Here is an 18,794-nt window from a genome sequence, read left to right as displayed (position 1 = left end):
AAGTGTATGATAGAGTGGTCTGACTAGGTGAGCTCTGTGTATGGCTGTAGTTGATTTTGTTGCTGGATGTGGGGTGGTCTATATAATAATAAACAATTTAAGCCACTCACTGACTTCTTGGGGAGTCAGCCAAAGGCTCTTCTCAATGTCTTTCTTTATCACATGCTAAGGGGGGTTAGTACACACGGTCAGCCTGAAAGAAACCCCACCTAGTCCCAAGCTGGAAAACTGCCCCAAGTACGACTCAATTGATTTCCATATTGTATGCTACAGCATTGGGGAAACCCACCTAGTTTGTCAACCAAGCAAACCCAGACAGGATGTGGCACTCTGCTGTGGGCAAACAAGTGTGGTATAATCCAGCAGTCAGCTACACATTATTCATTATAAATGTCTATACAGGGCCTAAACCCTTCATAAGTTTGGATTGGATCAGGACTCTAGGTTTGAATGATGTGACCAGGAGGATGCAGGTTTTCTACATCTCTCAAGATTGTGCAGTGGCATTAGTGAGTACTCGCGGGAAGTCCTTGAAAAACTCTCAGAGATGATAGAGCATGATATACTACATGACCCCCGAGTGACACTACTGGGATGACTGTGGAATGTGTCCCCTTCTTTTTGTCACTATACAGCCGTGGCCCTTCTGCAGGCGAAACGCGTAGTAGCCTGCTGCTGGGGTAGAGGCACATCCCCTAAATGGAAGCAGTTGCTCAATTCCCTGAATTACTGTAATGAACAGATGAAACTCTACTTGGAACTACTGTCACCCACTGTGTGACCCAGAGACTTTTGTAGCCCACTCCAGAGCTACTTGCGAGTGACTGATGCTAACAGCTATGAGAGAGGTGGGGACTGAATAGGCATTCTGAGACAAACTGCAACAATGGTGGCCTGCCATGCGCAAACTGCCATTGGCCGTGGAACAATTATGGAGGATACACAGACCCCATCCTATGGCACCTACCAGACTCATCTTTAGTGTGGCGGGAGGAGAGGGGGGGATTGCACACCACCTGCCACCCAGGATTTAGGGACCACTGTTCTACCGCCGGGACCTCTCTTGGCAGGTGGAGAGCATTTTGATCATGTCTGCATGCTATACATTCATGCTTTACTGTTTGTAAAAAGAAAACATTAAAAAAAAGTAACACTGATCCTCTGGCATGCGCACTGAGATTTCCAACACTTTACCCTCTTTAAATGGAGTCACCACAGAAAGGTTGTGGTCCATTGGGATGTTTTCAATGAAATTTAATTATCAATTTTGGAGCATGTACATCCTCTGCAGTCTCCCAAGTATGTTTTCCAAGCCCATACCCTTTCAAGAAGTACTGTATTTTAACATTTATTGACTTGAATCACAGACAGTTTGTACTTCATATTCCTCTTGGCCCTTGCATAATATTATGGGTAGTTTACCATGTTAGTTTCACATCTATGGAGTGTAATGGCTTCAATAAAGATACATGAAACACTGGATGAATTCTCCATCTTGCAGGTAGTGCCAGTTTAACAGCTACTAGATTGATTATCTTGAATATTTAGAATTGTCCTACAAAGGTTGATTGGTTGAAATTTCCCTTGAATCTTTATAGAAATTAAATTCTTGGCGAAACCCTCGACTAAGTAACATATTTTGACTCCATGTTTTGTCTTCCTCACCTTCTAATTTGCCAATCTTTGATATTGTTGTTGAACAATTTGAAGTGGATAGTAGGAATCGTTTTGTATGGATCATACTAACTCATTGAATACAAGTGCTATGGATGGCAGTTCTGGTGCTGGAATGAATTGAGAGTGATAACCGTAGGTACAAAGAAACAGTGAGGTTCCTAATGTGGGACGCAGCACATTAAAATATGCAGATCCTGCCATGTGTAAATATTGCTACTAGTATTCTGGATGATCTTGAGTAAGACTCTTCTGTGGCTAGAGGTAGCCAAAGGACTTTTGCTACCTTCTTCAGCAGGGCAGGAAAGGAGGCCCAAGTAGGTGCTGGCCCACAGAGGCACTCCTTCTCAGTTTCTGAGGATGTATCAAGGGCATTGGCGTTTTGTAGAGCAAGGTAGTTCACCGTATCCGAGGGTGCAGGGGACAAAAGTGTAGCTGCCTCTCTGCTGTTGGTGTCATGGAGTTTCACCTCTGGCATCTGGATATGGACTGAATCCGACCAAAAGATGCTGCTCATAGTTTGCCAGTACCATTAGCGCGGTGTAGACCTAGCTGCAATCCCTCCCTGTAATGGCCTCTTTCACTAGTGATCCTCCTGGATTTAAACAGGATGGCCTTCATTTTCACAGGCTGGTCTTGGGAAGGAGCTAGTGCCACAGACGGCTATGGGATCAGCATGAGTACTGGTATCGGATTTGGTGCTGGAGGTGGAGCCATTGGCAAAGGGCTCAGTGTTGGTGCAGCTCCAGCCAGCATCAGCAGAGTGCCCTGAGGAAGGCCTCTGGGGTCAAATGGTGATAAAAGCCACCTCAAACAGTCCCATGGGGCTCAGAGGCCTACCGGGGTGGAAGGCTGCATTCCCTAAAATCACCACTGTGCCATTTCAGCACCTTACACCGGAAACTCAGGATAGTTAAGAATATGCACTGGAGCCAGGAACCAGCATCAGGGCCAGTACCACCAGAGAAACGCAGAGGGGCTGGAAACAGAGCTGGGACAGACAATGGGTCAGGCGCTGGGGAGGCAGTGGCACACAAGTGGCAAAGGCTATTTGAGTGGAGTGAATTCCACTAGATCTGGATCCGAACACAAAGGATGATCTATCTTGTGAGTGACATTGAAATGAAGTATCAACTCTTCACCTGTTCCGTTTGTGCTACCGCCTCTTCTCCTTCGATGACTTAGAGGATGGTGAAGAGCATGCCTTCGAGCAGTGTTGAGCCCGAAGCTCATTGTGTGCACACGCCATTATGAGTTTGGCCTCCTGCCCCTTGCCTTAGTTTGCATGATGCTGCATTTTCAACTACTTCAAGTAATGCTTCAGGCCCAGGCACCATAGGCCCCATAGGCAGACCTCTTGGGGGTTCGATATGGACATCAGTTCATGACAGAATCAGTTGACTTGAACCTTAATTTTTATCAGGGTTGACATTCCTAAAGCACTGCACAGCTGTTAAGAATATAGAGAATATTATTGTTGAAAAATGTGAAATATGGTGAGTAGCTTTTTATCTCTGTCAAATGGTACTGAAAAAAAAGAGAACTGGATTTAGTGTGGTGGAGTGGCCTTATACGACTAGTGACATTGCAACACAGAAGGATGATAGACGGAGTGCTGAACAAAGCACACACTCACCCCCAGCCACAGATCTGGGTTTAATCCATTGTTCTTTTACTTACCATGCCACCCCAGTTTGGACCCAGCCATATGAGAATCAGTCTTGACCCTGTTCCTCATGGGCACAGTCCAGCTCGAATTGCCAGGCCAGGTCCTCCCTGGACTGAAAATAAACATCCTGGGACTGGTTTCAGGGTATCACCCTTCAGCAGCCAGATTAGCTTGAATACAGTGGCACAGTGAGCATGGGATCCACGTCTGGGCATACCCTTGCCACTCAGGGCAACTTTAGCAACACAAAAGGATGATGGACGGAGTGCTGAACAATGCAAACACTCACCCCTTGTCACAGATCAGGGTTTAATCCATCGTTCCTTTGCTAACCATGCCACTCCAATTTGGATCCAGCCATATGCAAATCAGTCTTGACCCTGCTACCCATGGGAGCAGTCCAGCCCGAACTGCCAGGCCAGGTCCTCCCTGGACCGGAAACAAGCATCCTGGGACCAGTCTCAGGGTATCACCCTTCATCAGCCAGATTAGCTTGAATCAGCTTGTTGCTGCTCCTCTCAGTTATTTAGCGCCAACATCTGTGTTTTCAGAACTAGTTTTGAAAGAAACTCTTTCCCAATAGTAAATAAATGACTCTTGAAATTATAACACAGATCCTAGTGCCATTACCACATCTATCTTCCATTCTAAAAGTTACAAACATGAGAGGAGATAATGTATAGTTCCAGGCTATTAGCTTTGCATTCTCTAACCTGACGGCTTGCCCTATTTTTACAAGTTTCACAGCAAATGGAAACTGCTGTCAAGACAGCCTAGTCAAGAATGGAAGGAGAAATATGCAAATCATCTGCATACAGTCTAATTCTCAGATCGTTATTGTTTAATTTGAAGGGAACTATATTCCATGACACTCTTAAGAACTGCTGTCTGGTGCCAACGTTTACTGATAGTGGGATCCCCACTATTGCACATATTTGCAATTTGTTTAGATACAGTTATTTAATTCGTTCCATTTGGATTAAAAAGACTTTAAAAGGATCCAACAAATCATTGCAAGTAACACACAAAAGGATTATTCTGAACCAGAATGAACAATTTTTAAAAGGTGGAGTGTCATATCAAGTATAACAATGACGTCTAGAATGTTTTGAGAGTTCTAGACTTGATATGAACTTCTGCAGGTCTATCAGCAAATGTTACGGAAGTAAACCATTGCACTACTACATTTAAATCCTGAAAGCTATTAGCAGTGGAAATATACTATTACGTTTTAAAAACTGTTTGACAGATAAACAACTAACTTCAGACACAATGCCCTGTATCTTAAAGAAATATAATGGTATGGTCATACAGCTTTAAAATATGTTTTATTAATTAAGTGATATATAATATATGGAAGAAAGTGGATGACAGGACGGACCAATGAGCTACTCCACAAAACTGACTGTGGCATGGACTAACAAGGTACAAGTATAACTATTTGTTGTCTACCTAAAAGGCAAAATGTCACCCAAGTCAGTACCTCACCTTGAAGATTATAGTGTTTGAGATAGACTCGGAGTGCAGCATGACTGACTGTATCAAAAGCAGCACATGGAAGCCATTTCCAGTCTCAGATCAAGACGGGTTAAAGTGATGACAGGTTTTGAGCTGTGAGCTGGAGGAAACTCTATCTGAAAGTTATTAGGCAACTGTTCGAAGCTGTTCATTGACATCTGAGAATCTTAGCTATGCAAAGTAGATTAATAATAGCCCATTAATTTGTCAAGGGCCTTGTGGGTCTTCAGCAAAGGTGCCAGGATACCTTTCTTCATGCTCACTGGGATCCACCCAAGATCAATGACGTGTTAAGGATGCCCTTTGTGGATGGACATGATTATGAAAACATGACTGTTTGCTCTTGTAGTCTCAACTCCCTTGGTAATGAAGTTAGTGCTTTATCTGTATGCTACTTACCTTTTTCTTTGCAATCTCTGCATATATTGTGACAATATTTTATGTACAAATTAACTAACATTACAGAAACGTTGACAGACTTGAAAACTATTTTTACAACATCAGACATTCTCAGTTCTTCCAGGACATGCACATTTTCCCAGTGTGAGTGCGCTGTTTTCTTATTTTAAAAAGTTTTATGGTTGCAACACTGCCAGACCTACTTCCATTCTGCTTAATTTTAATGGCCGAAAGGGTAGTCATTTTCTTGGGAACCAGTAATTTTCATTAGACTGTGGGAAATTATTCACAACTGTAGGAGAAAAAGGATATTAAGACTAGATGTTACCCAGGCGCAACACTCGTCAAAGTCTGGGTCAGTATAAGGACACTTTTAAGTGTCCGAGTTCAGGTTTCTCTCTGGAGGGTCATTTGTTACAGCCCTTTCCATTTAAGTTCAAGGTCCATAAATGAGAATTTGCTGAGCTTGACTGTTGTAATGTAGGAAGACTAAATTCAATTAAGCTAGCTATCAGGGGGGTTAGAATGTCCTAAAATATAAAGTAACCTGTATTGAAAGTACTACTTTCATATTTAGCAACCTTACTAGAAGTCGAAACACAATGCAATTTATGTTCTTAAAATAATACGTATTACCATTTTAAATGCAACTTGCCTTCCTCTCTCTGTGCATCTTGGTTAAATCTCAGGGACCGGGAGGAATCCCACTTACTCTTCTGCAAGCTTACACTATTGAAATGAAAAGAGAATGCAATGTTGCTTATGTGTTTTATTTTCAAAAGTAGAACATTTAAGTTTTAAAAGTGCACTTACGTGAACGGTGAAGGATCTCGTGATGAGGCCTGCTGAAAGTAACAGCAAAAAGTATTACCAAAGATATTTTTAAATGTGAGCTACTTCTTCCCAAATGACTGACAAAAACACATTTCACAAAACTGATGGGTGATGCCACTTTGAATCACCCTCATACCACCTTCTTACCTTCGAAATTGTTTCAACTTTAACCATTTAAAAACTCTGGATCACTGTCAATATTTGAGCTTTAAAATCGAAGATGCACACACTCTTTTGTATTGGAAAAACCCAGAAGTGAACAGCTCAGTGCATACAAACATGTCTTAAGCACCATGACACCCAACCACACAAAGGTGAAATCCTTCTATTATGAGCAGGCTGTGCTCTCACTTCGTACAGATCCCTCAACTGCTTTCCCACTCAATTCATACACTTCTTCTTGTACACATTCCTCTCTCGCTACTGAAAACATTGCATTTTGCTTTTCTTCAATGATCTCGGGTATTAGAAGATAGATTTTGCAAAAGTATTATCAAGGCAAATTCTCCTCTATTACATCTTTTACTTACCTCTCATCCATTCTGCCACACCCCTATCATCAATCACACATCTCCAAGTGACTTTGTTCCTATTCTAATATCTGCCAGTCCCTTGTGTTCTTCATCCGACCGTTTCAGTCGTCATAACATCAAACATCTTGGTTTATGATCCTGCCAAACTCTTTCTTCAAACCACTGTTTCAGTATAGACACCTACCCTCTGAGCTTCAAGGCTGCAGTTGTCTTACCACTACTTAAAAAAGGAGGAAAGTTGGTGACCCCTCAGCTACTTAAAACTACCGCCATCCCTTTCTGCTTCAGTTCTTGGAAAACTTTTGGATCAATTCTTCTAAATTATTCTCCCCGCCTGCCTTCACTACTATCTTGCTAGACCCTCTTCAGTCAGAATTCCATGTCTTGCCCTCTCTCCTTCTCCAATTTCATAATATCTGCCAATCAAAATCACCAGCCTTCTCTTCTTGGACTTCTCTATCTCTGCCATATTTGACAAGGTATATTACCCCCACTCTTTACTATTCATACTAACAACAATTGAGATCACAGTTTCCAATTTCAACGGTCTTCATCCAAACTTACAAATTGTTCCTGGTCGGTAACCTGGTGCCACTGGCTTCCCACTTCTTCATTTGCTTCTATTCTCCCTCAACACTTCATTCCTTGATTTCATCATTACCTCCTTCAGTTTCTCCTGTTATCTATGGAGACGATGCACTAATATTTCTATAAATAATTTTCGAGTTTCATTCCTCATCTCCAAACACTGATCCCAAACTGCCTCGCAGCAAACTGATACTGGATGGCAGCTCAACCATTCATGTTAGATTCATCATGCAAAACAGAAATAATACATTTTATCACATCTATATCTCTCTCTCTCATTCTTTCCCCACAAGTATTCTAACCATGATGTCTTCAGTCAGAAACCATGGGGCACAACTCAAACATTTGATAATTCTGGAATTTTTGAAAACCAACTCTGTCAGAGCAGCACTTTTAACTGCTGGACATAAAAAAAAACACAGAACAGATTTAATTTCATGCAGTCTTCTTTAGCATTCTTGACTACTGTAATGGTCAGCTATTTGCCACCTCTACTCATTCACCCCGCCCCAGACAAGGTTCTACGCATTATGAGGATGAATCCAAGTAATCTTCCCAGATACACTTCTACTTCTCAGTACCATAAAAGAGCCAGTCGGCTGAACCTAAAAACAGATCCTTACAAGCTACTAATCCTAGTCTTCAAATTCATTAATGGCTCATACCCAAATTAGCTATCAAAACCCCAAAGTGGATACGTCTCTATTCGCAAATTATGCTCAGCACTAAACCCCTCCTAGCTAGACCTAAACTACCTCTTATTAGAGAATTATATTCTATCTCTGAACTCATGTCACTCAAAACTGCTTTCAAGGAGTTCCCCCTCTTAAAAGAAGCTCACTAAATAACCTAACTCTACACCATTTCTGTCCGTGTGTGTGTTGTTATATAATTGTTCAAAATCCCTCTTTCTTTTAATCTCATCACCTTCATTATGTGTCCACCCAACATTGCAAATGTCCAATGTCCCACAATGTAAAGTATTCCTTGTCAAAATGTTCTGCCAATGAAGATAAGTAAATAAATTAATATAACTACAAACAATGCCGAAAAACAGCAGGGCATATACACGCTCATTACAAGTTACCTGTAAATTCTCATTTGCCCATTACTGGCATTTCCCAGCCAAATCGAGATTACTAGTTCAGGCGGAAAATTAAAGGTTTGCAGCATGTCTGAAGAGTGGCGGATCTGGGTGTGGGAGGTAGGCGTTGCTGCTGCAAAGGGGTTCTCAGTACCCGGCAATCACCAAACACCTGAATTTAGCAGGGTTTCAATCCAACATGCATTGGATCTGACTTTTTCATGAACATGGTGTCACTGCTTAGGCTCTCTAAACCATCTGTCAAACTGGGCCTTTGACTCTGCGCAGATTACCAGAGGAGAGACAAAGGAGAGAATCTACTTGTTATTCAGCATACCCAAAGGTGGAAGACTAAACCATAATCCAAACATAGCAGTGGCACTGAGGGTAGACAGGAGAGCTGGCAGAGTGCATCTGCAGAGTCAGTGAAAGGTCAGCACTCCTACTCACCACATTGTTAGGTAAGGCCAAAAACAAGAGCTAACAAGAGCTAGGAAAGGCTTGGAATGTGCGATAACCTTTGAATTATTGAGTGTTTTCTAACTGTGTATGTCTATGCTATAATTCCCTTCCTAGAACAATACCTTCTTAAAAACAAATAGACAAGGGGCAGCAAAATAGAAGCATACCTTTTCACTCTGAAATCTCTAACGTCCTTCAACTCTTGGGGTAATATCTGTGACATAGAGGTGTCAAAATTTAAAAAAACACACTAATGCAAGAAAATTATTGCCTGGTGCTCACATCATGAAGATCAGTTGTCAACACCTACTGTTGCATCTGCAATGGCCGGAGTGCTCTACTGCCAGGCTTCTAGAAGTGCTGCAAATTTACAGAGATGCTTCTGGTCTCCACATTAACTATGCCAACTTGAAATATGTTCCAGTTGCATGGAGATAGCCATGAGCTGGGCTAGAGGATCAGAGTGTCCATTTCACGTACCTGGGCTTTCACATCGCTAAAGGTTTACTACTATGCTGGAACCTCAACATCGCTCTGATACTTTTGCAAACTAGAAGAAACATGTCAGCCTGAGACAGATAGCCCTTATCAATAATGGTCATGGGGTTCCCTTTAAGATGGTGGCATTATCTAGGTTTCTTTGGGGGCTCCAGAACCACCCCTCTACTTTGCCTCCAAACCGTGTTTACCAAAATAAACACTAAACCTAAGCAGATATTATGGGTAGACTCACAACCATGAGTTTCACTGGCCAAATGTACCAAATCTTCACCTGGGCCATGCAACTGGTGTTTAGCAACAACTGGATATTTGCCAATACCCAGGACCCTCCCTATAGGTTGGAGTAAAATCTCTTGCAGACCTGAAACCTAAAGTCATTATGTATGGTTTTACGGTTCCCAGAGCTTACAAAGATCCCCTAATTTGGTGGCATAAAGCCTTGAAGCACATTCAGTGGTTCAAAACAATGACAGAGGAAACTCCTCTGTGGTGAGTAAAAAATGATTTACTTACCTGTAACTACAGTTCACCAGTATTGAATCTTTCATAGATTCAAATGCTTGAATCATTCCCTGTCAAAGTGGGAGTCCCACGGTATCCTCCCAAAGCAGTAAGTGACATTACCATAGGCTATAATGGTAATCAATAGTCACGGCAATAGCCTATCTATGTCCTTTTAAAAAAAAAAAAAACATGGAGCAAAATCACAATCTTCACATCATTTGAGTGTCTTGCATTAGTTGACCCAACTCCCCTCGTCCCCTCCCTTGATCTGCTATATCAATCAAAGTTCTGTGTTGGTCCTTTCGTACCACGCTGTTGGATAGTTGTCGTCTCTGAGGCCTCACACACATTTCCTCTGAAGGCATTCCCAACAGTCTTTTCCACCAGCGTGCACCAACTCCTATGTTTACCTCATTCTGCCAAGAGCAGCACGTGTTCCACCACACAGTCTGACAATGTTGCACCTTGCGACCGCAAGGCCATGAGTTGCCCATACCCATGGCTTTTGAGAGAGTTCCGTCCCCCCCCCAATATGTTCAGAAGACACCACTTTGCCTGTAAGGAGAGGAGGCCCCCCAACACTTCATTTAGACACTCCACCACCTCACCCCAAAAGACCTGCATTTTTGGACACTTCTAAATCACATGTTAAAACATGCCCACTTGGTTATAGCCTCTCCTGCAGTTGGTTGTTGTCACTCTACCCATCTTGAATAGTGTTGTTGGGCATAGAATGCGGGGTGCAGTATTTTAAATTGCATATTGCAAAAACTTGATCTAATACCAATTTCTCTAGGGGAGGCTATAGCTTCTATCCATTCATCTGCTATGTCCCCTAGATCATATGACCTTTTGTCAAGCAGCTGTGTTAATGTGTCTTGAGAGTCATGTATTATTTTCCTATAGGTTAGTGAAGTATCTTTGTGGGGCATGTTTTCATCCAGTAGACGGTCTTCTAAGGGTACCGATTCAAGGAGGTGTTTGTTTTTGGGGTATCGCTGTGTTGAAGGCGTCCAATTTGTAGATATTTGTAATATTCAGTTGGGGTCATTTGGTATTCCTTTCGCAACTCTTAGAAAGACAGACCTTCTCCCTGGTTCAATAGGTCTCCTACACTGGAAATACCTATGAGGTCCTATTTTGCAAACCTGGGTTGATCTCCCAGTAGTCCTAGTGTGGCAGTGTCCCATAGGGGCATGAGCACCGCAGGAATCTGTTAGTATTGTGCCACTGATGTGTTACTATGTCTGTCAGCCTTTGATGCTAGCCTTGCCTGGTTGGGGTTGGGGGGGGGGAGGAGGTGGGGGGCAAACAGCTCTCTGAGGTAACCTCCTGGTTATAAGTGCAACCTGTCTATGTAATAGGCCGGTCATCAGGGGAACCCTCGTCTAAGTTTTTTTTCCGCACTATTCTGGCTGGACCTCCATCCCACAACATTCTTGCCACTTCACTATCAATAGCGTTAAAGTAGGTATCAGGCACAGAGTATGGTGTGTTTTGCTGTATGTAGAGAAACCTAGGTAGGGCCATCATTTTAAATAGGGCAGTTCTGCCCAGCAGTGTCAGTGGAAGCGGCCTCCACTGGTGCACATCGCATTTCAACCTCTTGAGGGGTGGCAGTAGATTTTTAGTATAAAAGAGCTTTTGGTTCCCTGTGACGTATATCCCCAGGTATCGGAAGCCTTCAGCCACTGGCTCCACTAGGCAGTCTCTAGGCAAGTGAGGCATTGGCCCCTGCAAGTCATAAATTTGGGAATTATCCCAGTTGATAATGTATCCAGAGTGGCTTTTGTAAATTTGGAATATTTGTATTAGTCTATTCAGCATCATCTCTGGGTCTGATATGTAGAGTAGAATGTCATCTGCAAATAAATTCTGTCTTCCCACTGGTCAGTGCAACGGAGGCCCCGAACCAGGGGATCCCGTATTGTACAGTCTGCAAGTGGCTCTAATGTTAGAGCAAATATTAATGGAGATAAGGGGCAACCCTGTCTCAGACCTCTTTGGAGACAGAAGGTCTGTGACAGACTGCCACTGACCCTTACCAATGCCCTTGCCAGAGGTGAGGTGTAAAGAAGACGTATCCACCTGAGGAATCCAGGACCAAAGCCCAGCTTGAGCAAAACTTCAAACATATATGTCCAGTCAATAGAGTTGAAGGCCATACACCACTGTTGCATCTCAGACCTGCTGGGCCCTATGCAAAACATTATCCAATCACTTCAGATTTATGGTGGCGCTGTGGCAGGGTATAAAACCAGACTGATCCCGTTGGACCAGGGTAGGAATATCTTTTAAGAGACAAGTGGGCAGAACTTTGGCGAGTACCTTAGTCTCCACATTAAGAAGGGATATTGGCCTGTAGGATGCAAAATCATCAAGTGTTTTTTTGGCGTGGATATAACCACAATCATAGCCGGTCTCTGGTCTTCAAGTATAATCCACAGGCGTCTACTTTCCAGCAACATCTTTAAGAGATGTAGGGCTAGTTTTAGACATAGCAGTTTACATAAGTCAGTGCGGAGTCCGTTCGGGCCACTTGCCCTACCCGAGGATAGGTCCAATATTGAAATTGCAATTTCAGCTTCCGAAATCTCTTTATCGGGGAGATGTTGGTCCTCCTCTGTCAGAGATGGCAGTTTCATATCTGTTAGGATTCCCATGTTTCTTCTGCCCTAGCTGTTACAGTGCGATGTATATTTGGACATAGTAAGCTGTGAATGCGTCAGCAATCTGGCAACAGTCACGCACTAAGTCTCCTGTTGGCGTGCAAACCTCTAATACCCAGTTACTTGATTGATCTCGTTTGTCTAATCAAGCCAGTAACTTACTGGCCTTGTCTCTGACCTCATAAATGCAGTGTGACACTGCCCTACAGCTCAGTCGAGCTGCATGTGTTGCCACGCCTCTGTGTTCAACTGCTTAAGTTTGCGCCTATGTGTAGAGTCGGCGGTTGCTTCTAGTGCCAGGTACCCCTTGAGGATCTAAAGTTCCTCTTCCAGTTTTTCTAGGTGTGCTTTTTTTTTTTTTTTTGTCCTGTTATGGCTGCAATTGTGTGTTCCTGAATGACTGCCTTAAAGAGTCAACTGGTTGGTCGTAAAGTAATGCTCTGTAACTGCACACAGTTCTTTGTTGATCTTAGGCAGTTTGAGATACCAAGGATTAAGTGGGGTAGGCCCTTGCGGAAGGTCGTTTCCTAATCCCATCGTTGCCACTACAGGGGTATGGTCTGTTATACCCCATGGTAAGTGATAAACTTCTGTAAAGAGATCGGCGTGTAGTGCTAACGTGAAGATGTGATCTATGCAGGACATACTACCATGCGCCCCTGAAAGGAAGGTAAAATGCTGTTCATGGGGGTGGTGTGCCCACCATTTAGCTGTTAGCCCCTTAGCGCTCAAGAAGTCAAATAATGGGTGTATAGGCACCGCTGTTAGTCTAGGTGACAGACGGTCCAGTGTATTGCATAATGCCAAATGAAGGCCCCTTTCTATGATCAATCTCACTTCTGGTAAGCCCAGAAGTAGTGTACTCAGATCTTGACATGTCGTGTTGTGTAGCCGTGATGTTGACACTCTGTCCCTCCCTTTTCCCCAGTTAAGGCCACAAAGCGGCCGTGAGCATCTGGCCAGGTCTGCTGGATCGTCAACGGTAGTGCTTTCGTAGTTAAAATTCTTACACCCTGGATCCCGATGTGTATCCTGCATGCGAGACCAGTTTACAGACACATCTGTCAAGCATTTTACAGGAGTGTCCTTTCAAGTGTGTTTCTTGTAGGAGTGCTATGACAGGTGACTGCCGTTTGAGGTACTGGGGGACTATTCCATGCTTGATTTTGTCGCCTAACCCATTAAAGTTCCATGATAGAAGTGCTATGAGCAGCACATCCCTATGTATATTTGTCATGGTGAGTGCTGGAATATCAATAGGACTCCCCCGGAATCTCGTGGGCCAATGCCTGAGTTCATTGGGGGAGACTCAGCGCATCTCCTGTAAAGTGTGAAGTGTGTGCTCCATAACTCAAGTGCACCATTCCCTGGTGCCTCTGTGAACAAACAAGAACACCAAAGCTGCCCCCTTCCTGCCTCCCTTCATGAAGGGACTAGAACTTCCTGCCACATCAAATTTGCAGACTGCCTATATCTTTTTAACTGGTTTAAACAATGGAGAACAGTGATCCTTCGATACTGCCCCCCTCCAACTGAATCCACTTTCTCAAAAAAGAGTTTCTTGTTACCCGCTGCCTGTCTCAGTCACTTCCATCTGTATCAGGGCAGTATTTCGGAGTCCTAGGGCATTTCAGCTACCGAGCTGTCCCTTGGATGCCCCATCGGGGATAATGATGAAGGGTCCATACTGTGGGCAGGTCAGGCGTCTTACTCAGACCCGGCCTGGTTCTGTGACTGTGATGCTGGACAGTCATGTTCTGGTCGTTGTATGGCAGCAGTTTGTCACTTGGTCTTCCCGACCCTTTTTCTTTAGGCCGGTCTGGTGAGCAAATTGTGTTGCTTATGTTGCGAGAACTCCGTTTCTGATGCTGCCAACCGATTTGACGTCAGCCACAACCATGCCGCCTCTGGTGTTTTCGAATGCCAAGTTTTGCCCTATTCTAACACTCTCAAGTGTGCCAGGAATTGCATTGAGTAATTCAGTTAATGTTCCCTGAGAGCTCGTTTTACCTCTGTGAAACTGCAGCAAAGGCGCTGTACCTTTAGAGTGTAGTCTGGGACTATGTCTATATGAGTGGGCTGGGGCCGCTGGGCCACTTGGAGAATAGCATCTCAATCTCTACAATTGAAAATATCGGTTATGATAGTGCATGGAGGGTACCCTGGTTTCGGCAGGGCAACCGGGACCCTGTAAGCCCTTTCCACTGAAAAGTATTTGAAGAGACCACGCAATTGCAATTTGTTAAGGATGATGTCTTCCACAAAGAGGTCTGTTGTGGGTCCCTCGGCTTGTTCTGGCATTCCAACTAGGCAAATGTTTTTGCGCTGGAAGCGCCCCCTCAAAGTCCTCCATGTTTGCACCCAGTGACTCCACAGTGGCTCACATGTCCTTTACCAGACTGTGAAAAGAAGCCATTTCATCCTGCAGCGACGTCAGGGAGCTCACTCATGTTATGGAGACTGGCTTGTGCCAGCGTGAGTTCAGTGGACATTGAATCTATCTTAAGTTCCAGAGCTCCTTTTACCCCTTCGATCCCTGCCAGTAAGTCTTTTAGAGTGGGTGTCACGTCTTCCTGTAGTGGCTGGGTAGCTCCCTCTCCAGTGTCAGTCGTGGGGGGGCTTGCTTTGTTCTCCGCGAAGGAGGGAATTTTTGTCCAGTTTGGTTTGTTGCGTTATTTGAGGTCCTTGGCCTCTGGTGATATTGGCAAGGTTCGAAGGATCTTAGTTCCACTTTGCTGAGACAAAGGGTAGGTACAGTGACAGTATTCACCGCTGCCTGCCAGGGGGTGGTCTCTGCTTTTCTTGTGGCCTGCCTGTTTTCCTCTCTAGGGTCCCTCCCTCACCCGATATTCATGGAGCGGTATAATATAATGTTGGGTGCAGACACCATGTTCAGGAGCCGTGGACCTAGCTCCTAAGTCTTAACAGCAAAGTCACTCTGTGGGTGTGGGGGTCTTTGATCTGCTTGTGTGCTGTCTCAATGGGGGAGGGGGTGCAACCTAATGGCCTCAATATTGTCTGCCAGGGCAAGTATCTCCAGGTGGTGGTACTTTGTCACCTTTGGGCGGTGTTTCTCTATTGTACCAGGGTGGCATCTCTGTACTCCTACGCCAGTCCGTTACTCTGGGGCAGATGGAGGGTTTGGAGATCAAGCAGACAGGGTGGTGGGCACAGCTTCCTGCCAATGCCGTGGGCTTCTGGACAGCAGCTTTTTATTGCGTAGTATGTCACAGTGTAACTACAGCGTGGTCTGCATTCCTTTGTGGCTGGTGCGGTCCGCTCTTCATACCCTGGTCAGAGCTGAGATACTGTGGTTGGTGACCACTGTTGGCAGGCCTCTAATACTGGACCTTGTGGCCCCCTTGCGTTGTTGGACTCACGGCTGGAAAAGGGGGGCAGGGCCCGCTACCCTCCAGTCACTGCTGTTTACCAGGTCTCTTAACCCGCTGGATGTGTGCCGGAGTGAAGCATGCCACGCGCACCAGCTGCAGCTTGGCCCAATTTCCCATGTGCCTTCGCCTGTGCAGTGGTCGAGGTGAGTTAACTTATGAGCGCGGGCCGCAGGCACTCCTATGCGTGGATACCCCAAGGAGTATTTTGGTGCCGGGCTCGTTGTTGCATCCACCCGCTGGCCAGACGTTGCTGTCCGCGGGCCCCTTGTTGTTGCCTCGGGCTGCACGCACTGTGGTCTCACCTCTCTCTGCTGCCCACAGCGATCGAATCATCTGCTCCGGTTCAGGTGTAGTGATGAATTTTGTTGGCAAGCGCAAGGGGCTCTCTTTCTGCCAGTCGGCCCTGCTCACGGCTCATGCGGCTCCGAGCCCTTCACACGGTTCCGGGCCTCGTCTTTTCTTCAAGCCTGTTCTCCGCGCCAATGGGATTTCACGACAGGGCTATGGTTTCCCCGCAGATTAGGTGATGTCCCCAGTTGGTTTTGAGTTGCAAGATTTTTAATACGGATGTCAGGGAATGGGATGGGGAGAGGAGCCGCTGTAGGAAGCAGCCATCTTCGCCTACGGTTGGCCAAAAAGGACCAAACTTGAATTATAACCAATCAGGTGACAGCAAACTTTAGAACACTCCTAAGAGAGGCTAAGTCCCTCAGATTTTCAAGTACAAGTGCGGCAAGAATTATGTCTAGCTATATAAAGGAAGGAGGGTGGGTTGCACGTGAATCTATAAAAAGATACCAATATTAGAGAACCGTAGTTACAGGTAAGTAACTAATTTTCTTCCCCAGTATTAGACCTTTCATAGATTCACATGATTGAATCAGAATAGCAAGCCGTAATTGTGGTTAAACATTGCTGTGATCTAATTACCCCTTTGAGGATGGTGGGTAACAACTTAATACATATCTATACATCTAAAGTATAATTACTGCATATAAAATAAAGCAATCATGTATTATATAACAACATTATATGCACTTATATGTAAACGCAATAAAACACGTATATGAGCAGAGGCTTGCCTTATTGGAAGAGATGACGCAGAAAGGCCTGTCCCACAGCTGCATTGCTGCGGTGTGTTGATTCAAGGAAGTAGTGCTGCATGAAAGCATGGGTGCTCTTCCATGTTGCAGCACGTCATATTTTCCAACGGGACACCAGCAAACAGAGCAGTTGAGGTGGGCACTGCTCTTGTAGTGTGCCTTAGTCTTAACTGTGAGTAGCTTGCCAGCTTTTTAATTGCAAAACTGGATGGTAGCAGGAATCCATTTTGCGATAGTTGCTTTTGTGACTGAAGTACCTTGTTTGGATAGACCATACGAGTGACAGTTGGCCAGTCTTCCAAATTTGTTTGGTACGTTGCAAATAAAATTTAAGACATCTTTTAATGTCTAAAGTACGGAGAGACCTCTCAGCTGGTGAAGAGGGTTTTAGAAAAAAGGTATGAAGTACGAAAGGTTAGTTGAGATGGAACATTGGGAAAGAATCTTGGATTCGTCCTGAGAAGAACAAAGCCCTCAGTGAAAAGTAGACAAGGTTCCTATGTTGTAAACGCTTGAATTTTGCAGACTCTTCTAGCGGAAGTGAGAGCGAACAATAATGTGACCTTTGAAGTAAAGAACTTTAGTTCTGTCTTGTGGATTGGTTCGAATGGTGCGTTCATAAGTTGGGAAGGAGCCACACTGAGATGCCATTCTGGAGGAGGAGCTCGTATTGGGGGAAAGGCTTTGAATAAACCCTTCATGAATTGTTTAACTGTTCTTGTAGAACAGAAAGATAAAGATTGTGAAGAACGTCTGTATCTTGAATTTGCAGTGAGGTGAACTTTGACAGACGCATGCATAATCCTGTACTAGCAAGCGAAAGGAGGTAAGACAGACTCTACTTCGGTGATGCTTCCAGCAGAGTGAGGTTTTGTTGTTGACATCATGAACAGAATCACTTTCATTTTAATTTGTATGTTTTGTTTGTAGATTCAGCTGTTGCTTTGGATAATATATCCCTACATTCTTGAGGAATGTCTAGGCCTTTCAATTAATTGAATTCAGGAGCCATGCATTCAATTGAGGAGAGGTGGGATAAACATGCAGGACCTGACCCTTATTTATTAATAGCGCTTTCACTGCGGAGAGGTGAATGGGTTCAGATTCCGAGAGCAGAAGGAGCCCCAAGAACAAATGCCGTTGGGCCACCTTGGAGTAATGAGGATCAGCTGGCATGGTTCCCTTTTCATTTTCCTGAGAAGCTTGGGAATGAGAGGGAATTGGGGAAAAGCGTATGCATAGATACCTGACCTTCTGATTGAAAACAGATTCCAGCATGACCCTCTCTCTCTAGAACTGGCATTTTCAATTTTCACAATAGGCGAAGAGATCTAAATTTAGCTTGCCACATTGTCGGAATATGGTGTTGAGAATTGGCTGATTGAGCTCCCATTTCTGGCAGGGTTGACTAGTTCTACTCAAGGTGTCCACTAGATTGTTGCGTACACCAGGAAGATGTTTTGCTCTCATGGATATCTGGTCTAGTAGAGCCCATTTCCATATTCTTTCAGCCTCCAGAGACAAAATGCAAGACTTTGTACCCCCCTGCTTGCTGAGATAATGCATGCTGGTGGTGTTGTCTGTCTGTATTAATACAAATGACCCTTGTTTTCTTGGTAGGAAGGACTAAATGGCTAGAAACATTGCTCTCAGCCACAGGAAGCTTATGTGCATCCTGGATAGTGAAACATTCCATCTGCCACTGATTTAGAGATCCTCCTCAAATCTCTGGAGAAGTGTCCATGGTGATTATGTATTCAGGAATCAGAGACAGGAACTTTAGCCCTGATGAGAGATTCTTGGAGGCTTGCCACCAATGAAGCACCCTTTTCATAGTTTGTGTGATCCAAATAAGATAGTCGAA

General features: G+C 44.3%; 1 protein-coding gene across 2 annotated transcripts in view; it reads right to left on the bottom strand.

The window, feature by feature from the left end:
• SANBR (SANT and BTB domain regulator of CSR) overlaps positions 1–18,794 on the bottom strand; it is a 187,147-nt gene that overhangs the window by 34,613 nt on the left and 133,740 nt on the right. For both annotated transcript variants that reach the window (XM_069234392.1, XM_069234391.1), the window contains exons 17-18: positions 6,074–6,105; positions 5,916–5,989 (exon numbers count right to left, since the gene is read on the bottom strand). In XM_069234392.1, the coding sequence (XP_069090493.1) occupies positions 5,916–5,989; positions 6,074–6,105 (106 nt within the window). The remainder of the gene's footprint in view (positions 1–5,915; positions 5,990–6,073; positions 6,106–18,794) is intronic.

Source organism: Pleurodeles waltl, chromosome 5 (assembly GCF_031143425.1).
Source record: "Pleurodeles waltl isolate 20211129_DDA chromosome 5, aPleWal1.hap1.20221129, whole genome shotgun sequence".
Classification (NCBI taxonomy): Eukaryota; Metazoa; Chordata; class Amphibia; order Caudata; family Salamandridae; genus Pleurodeles; species Pleurodeles waltl.
The sequence above is the reverse complement of the archived record's forward strand: the minus strand, read 5'-3'. Positions and strand labels throughout refer to the sequence as shown.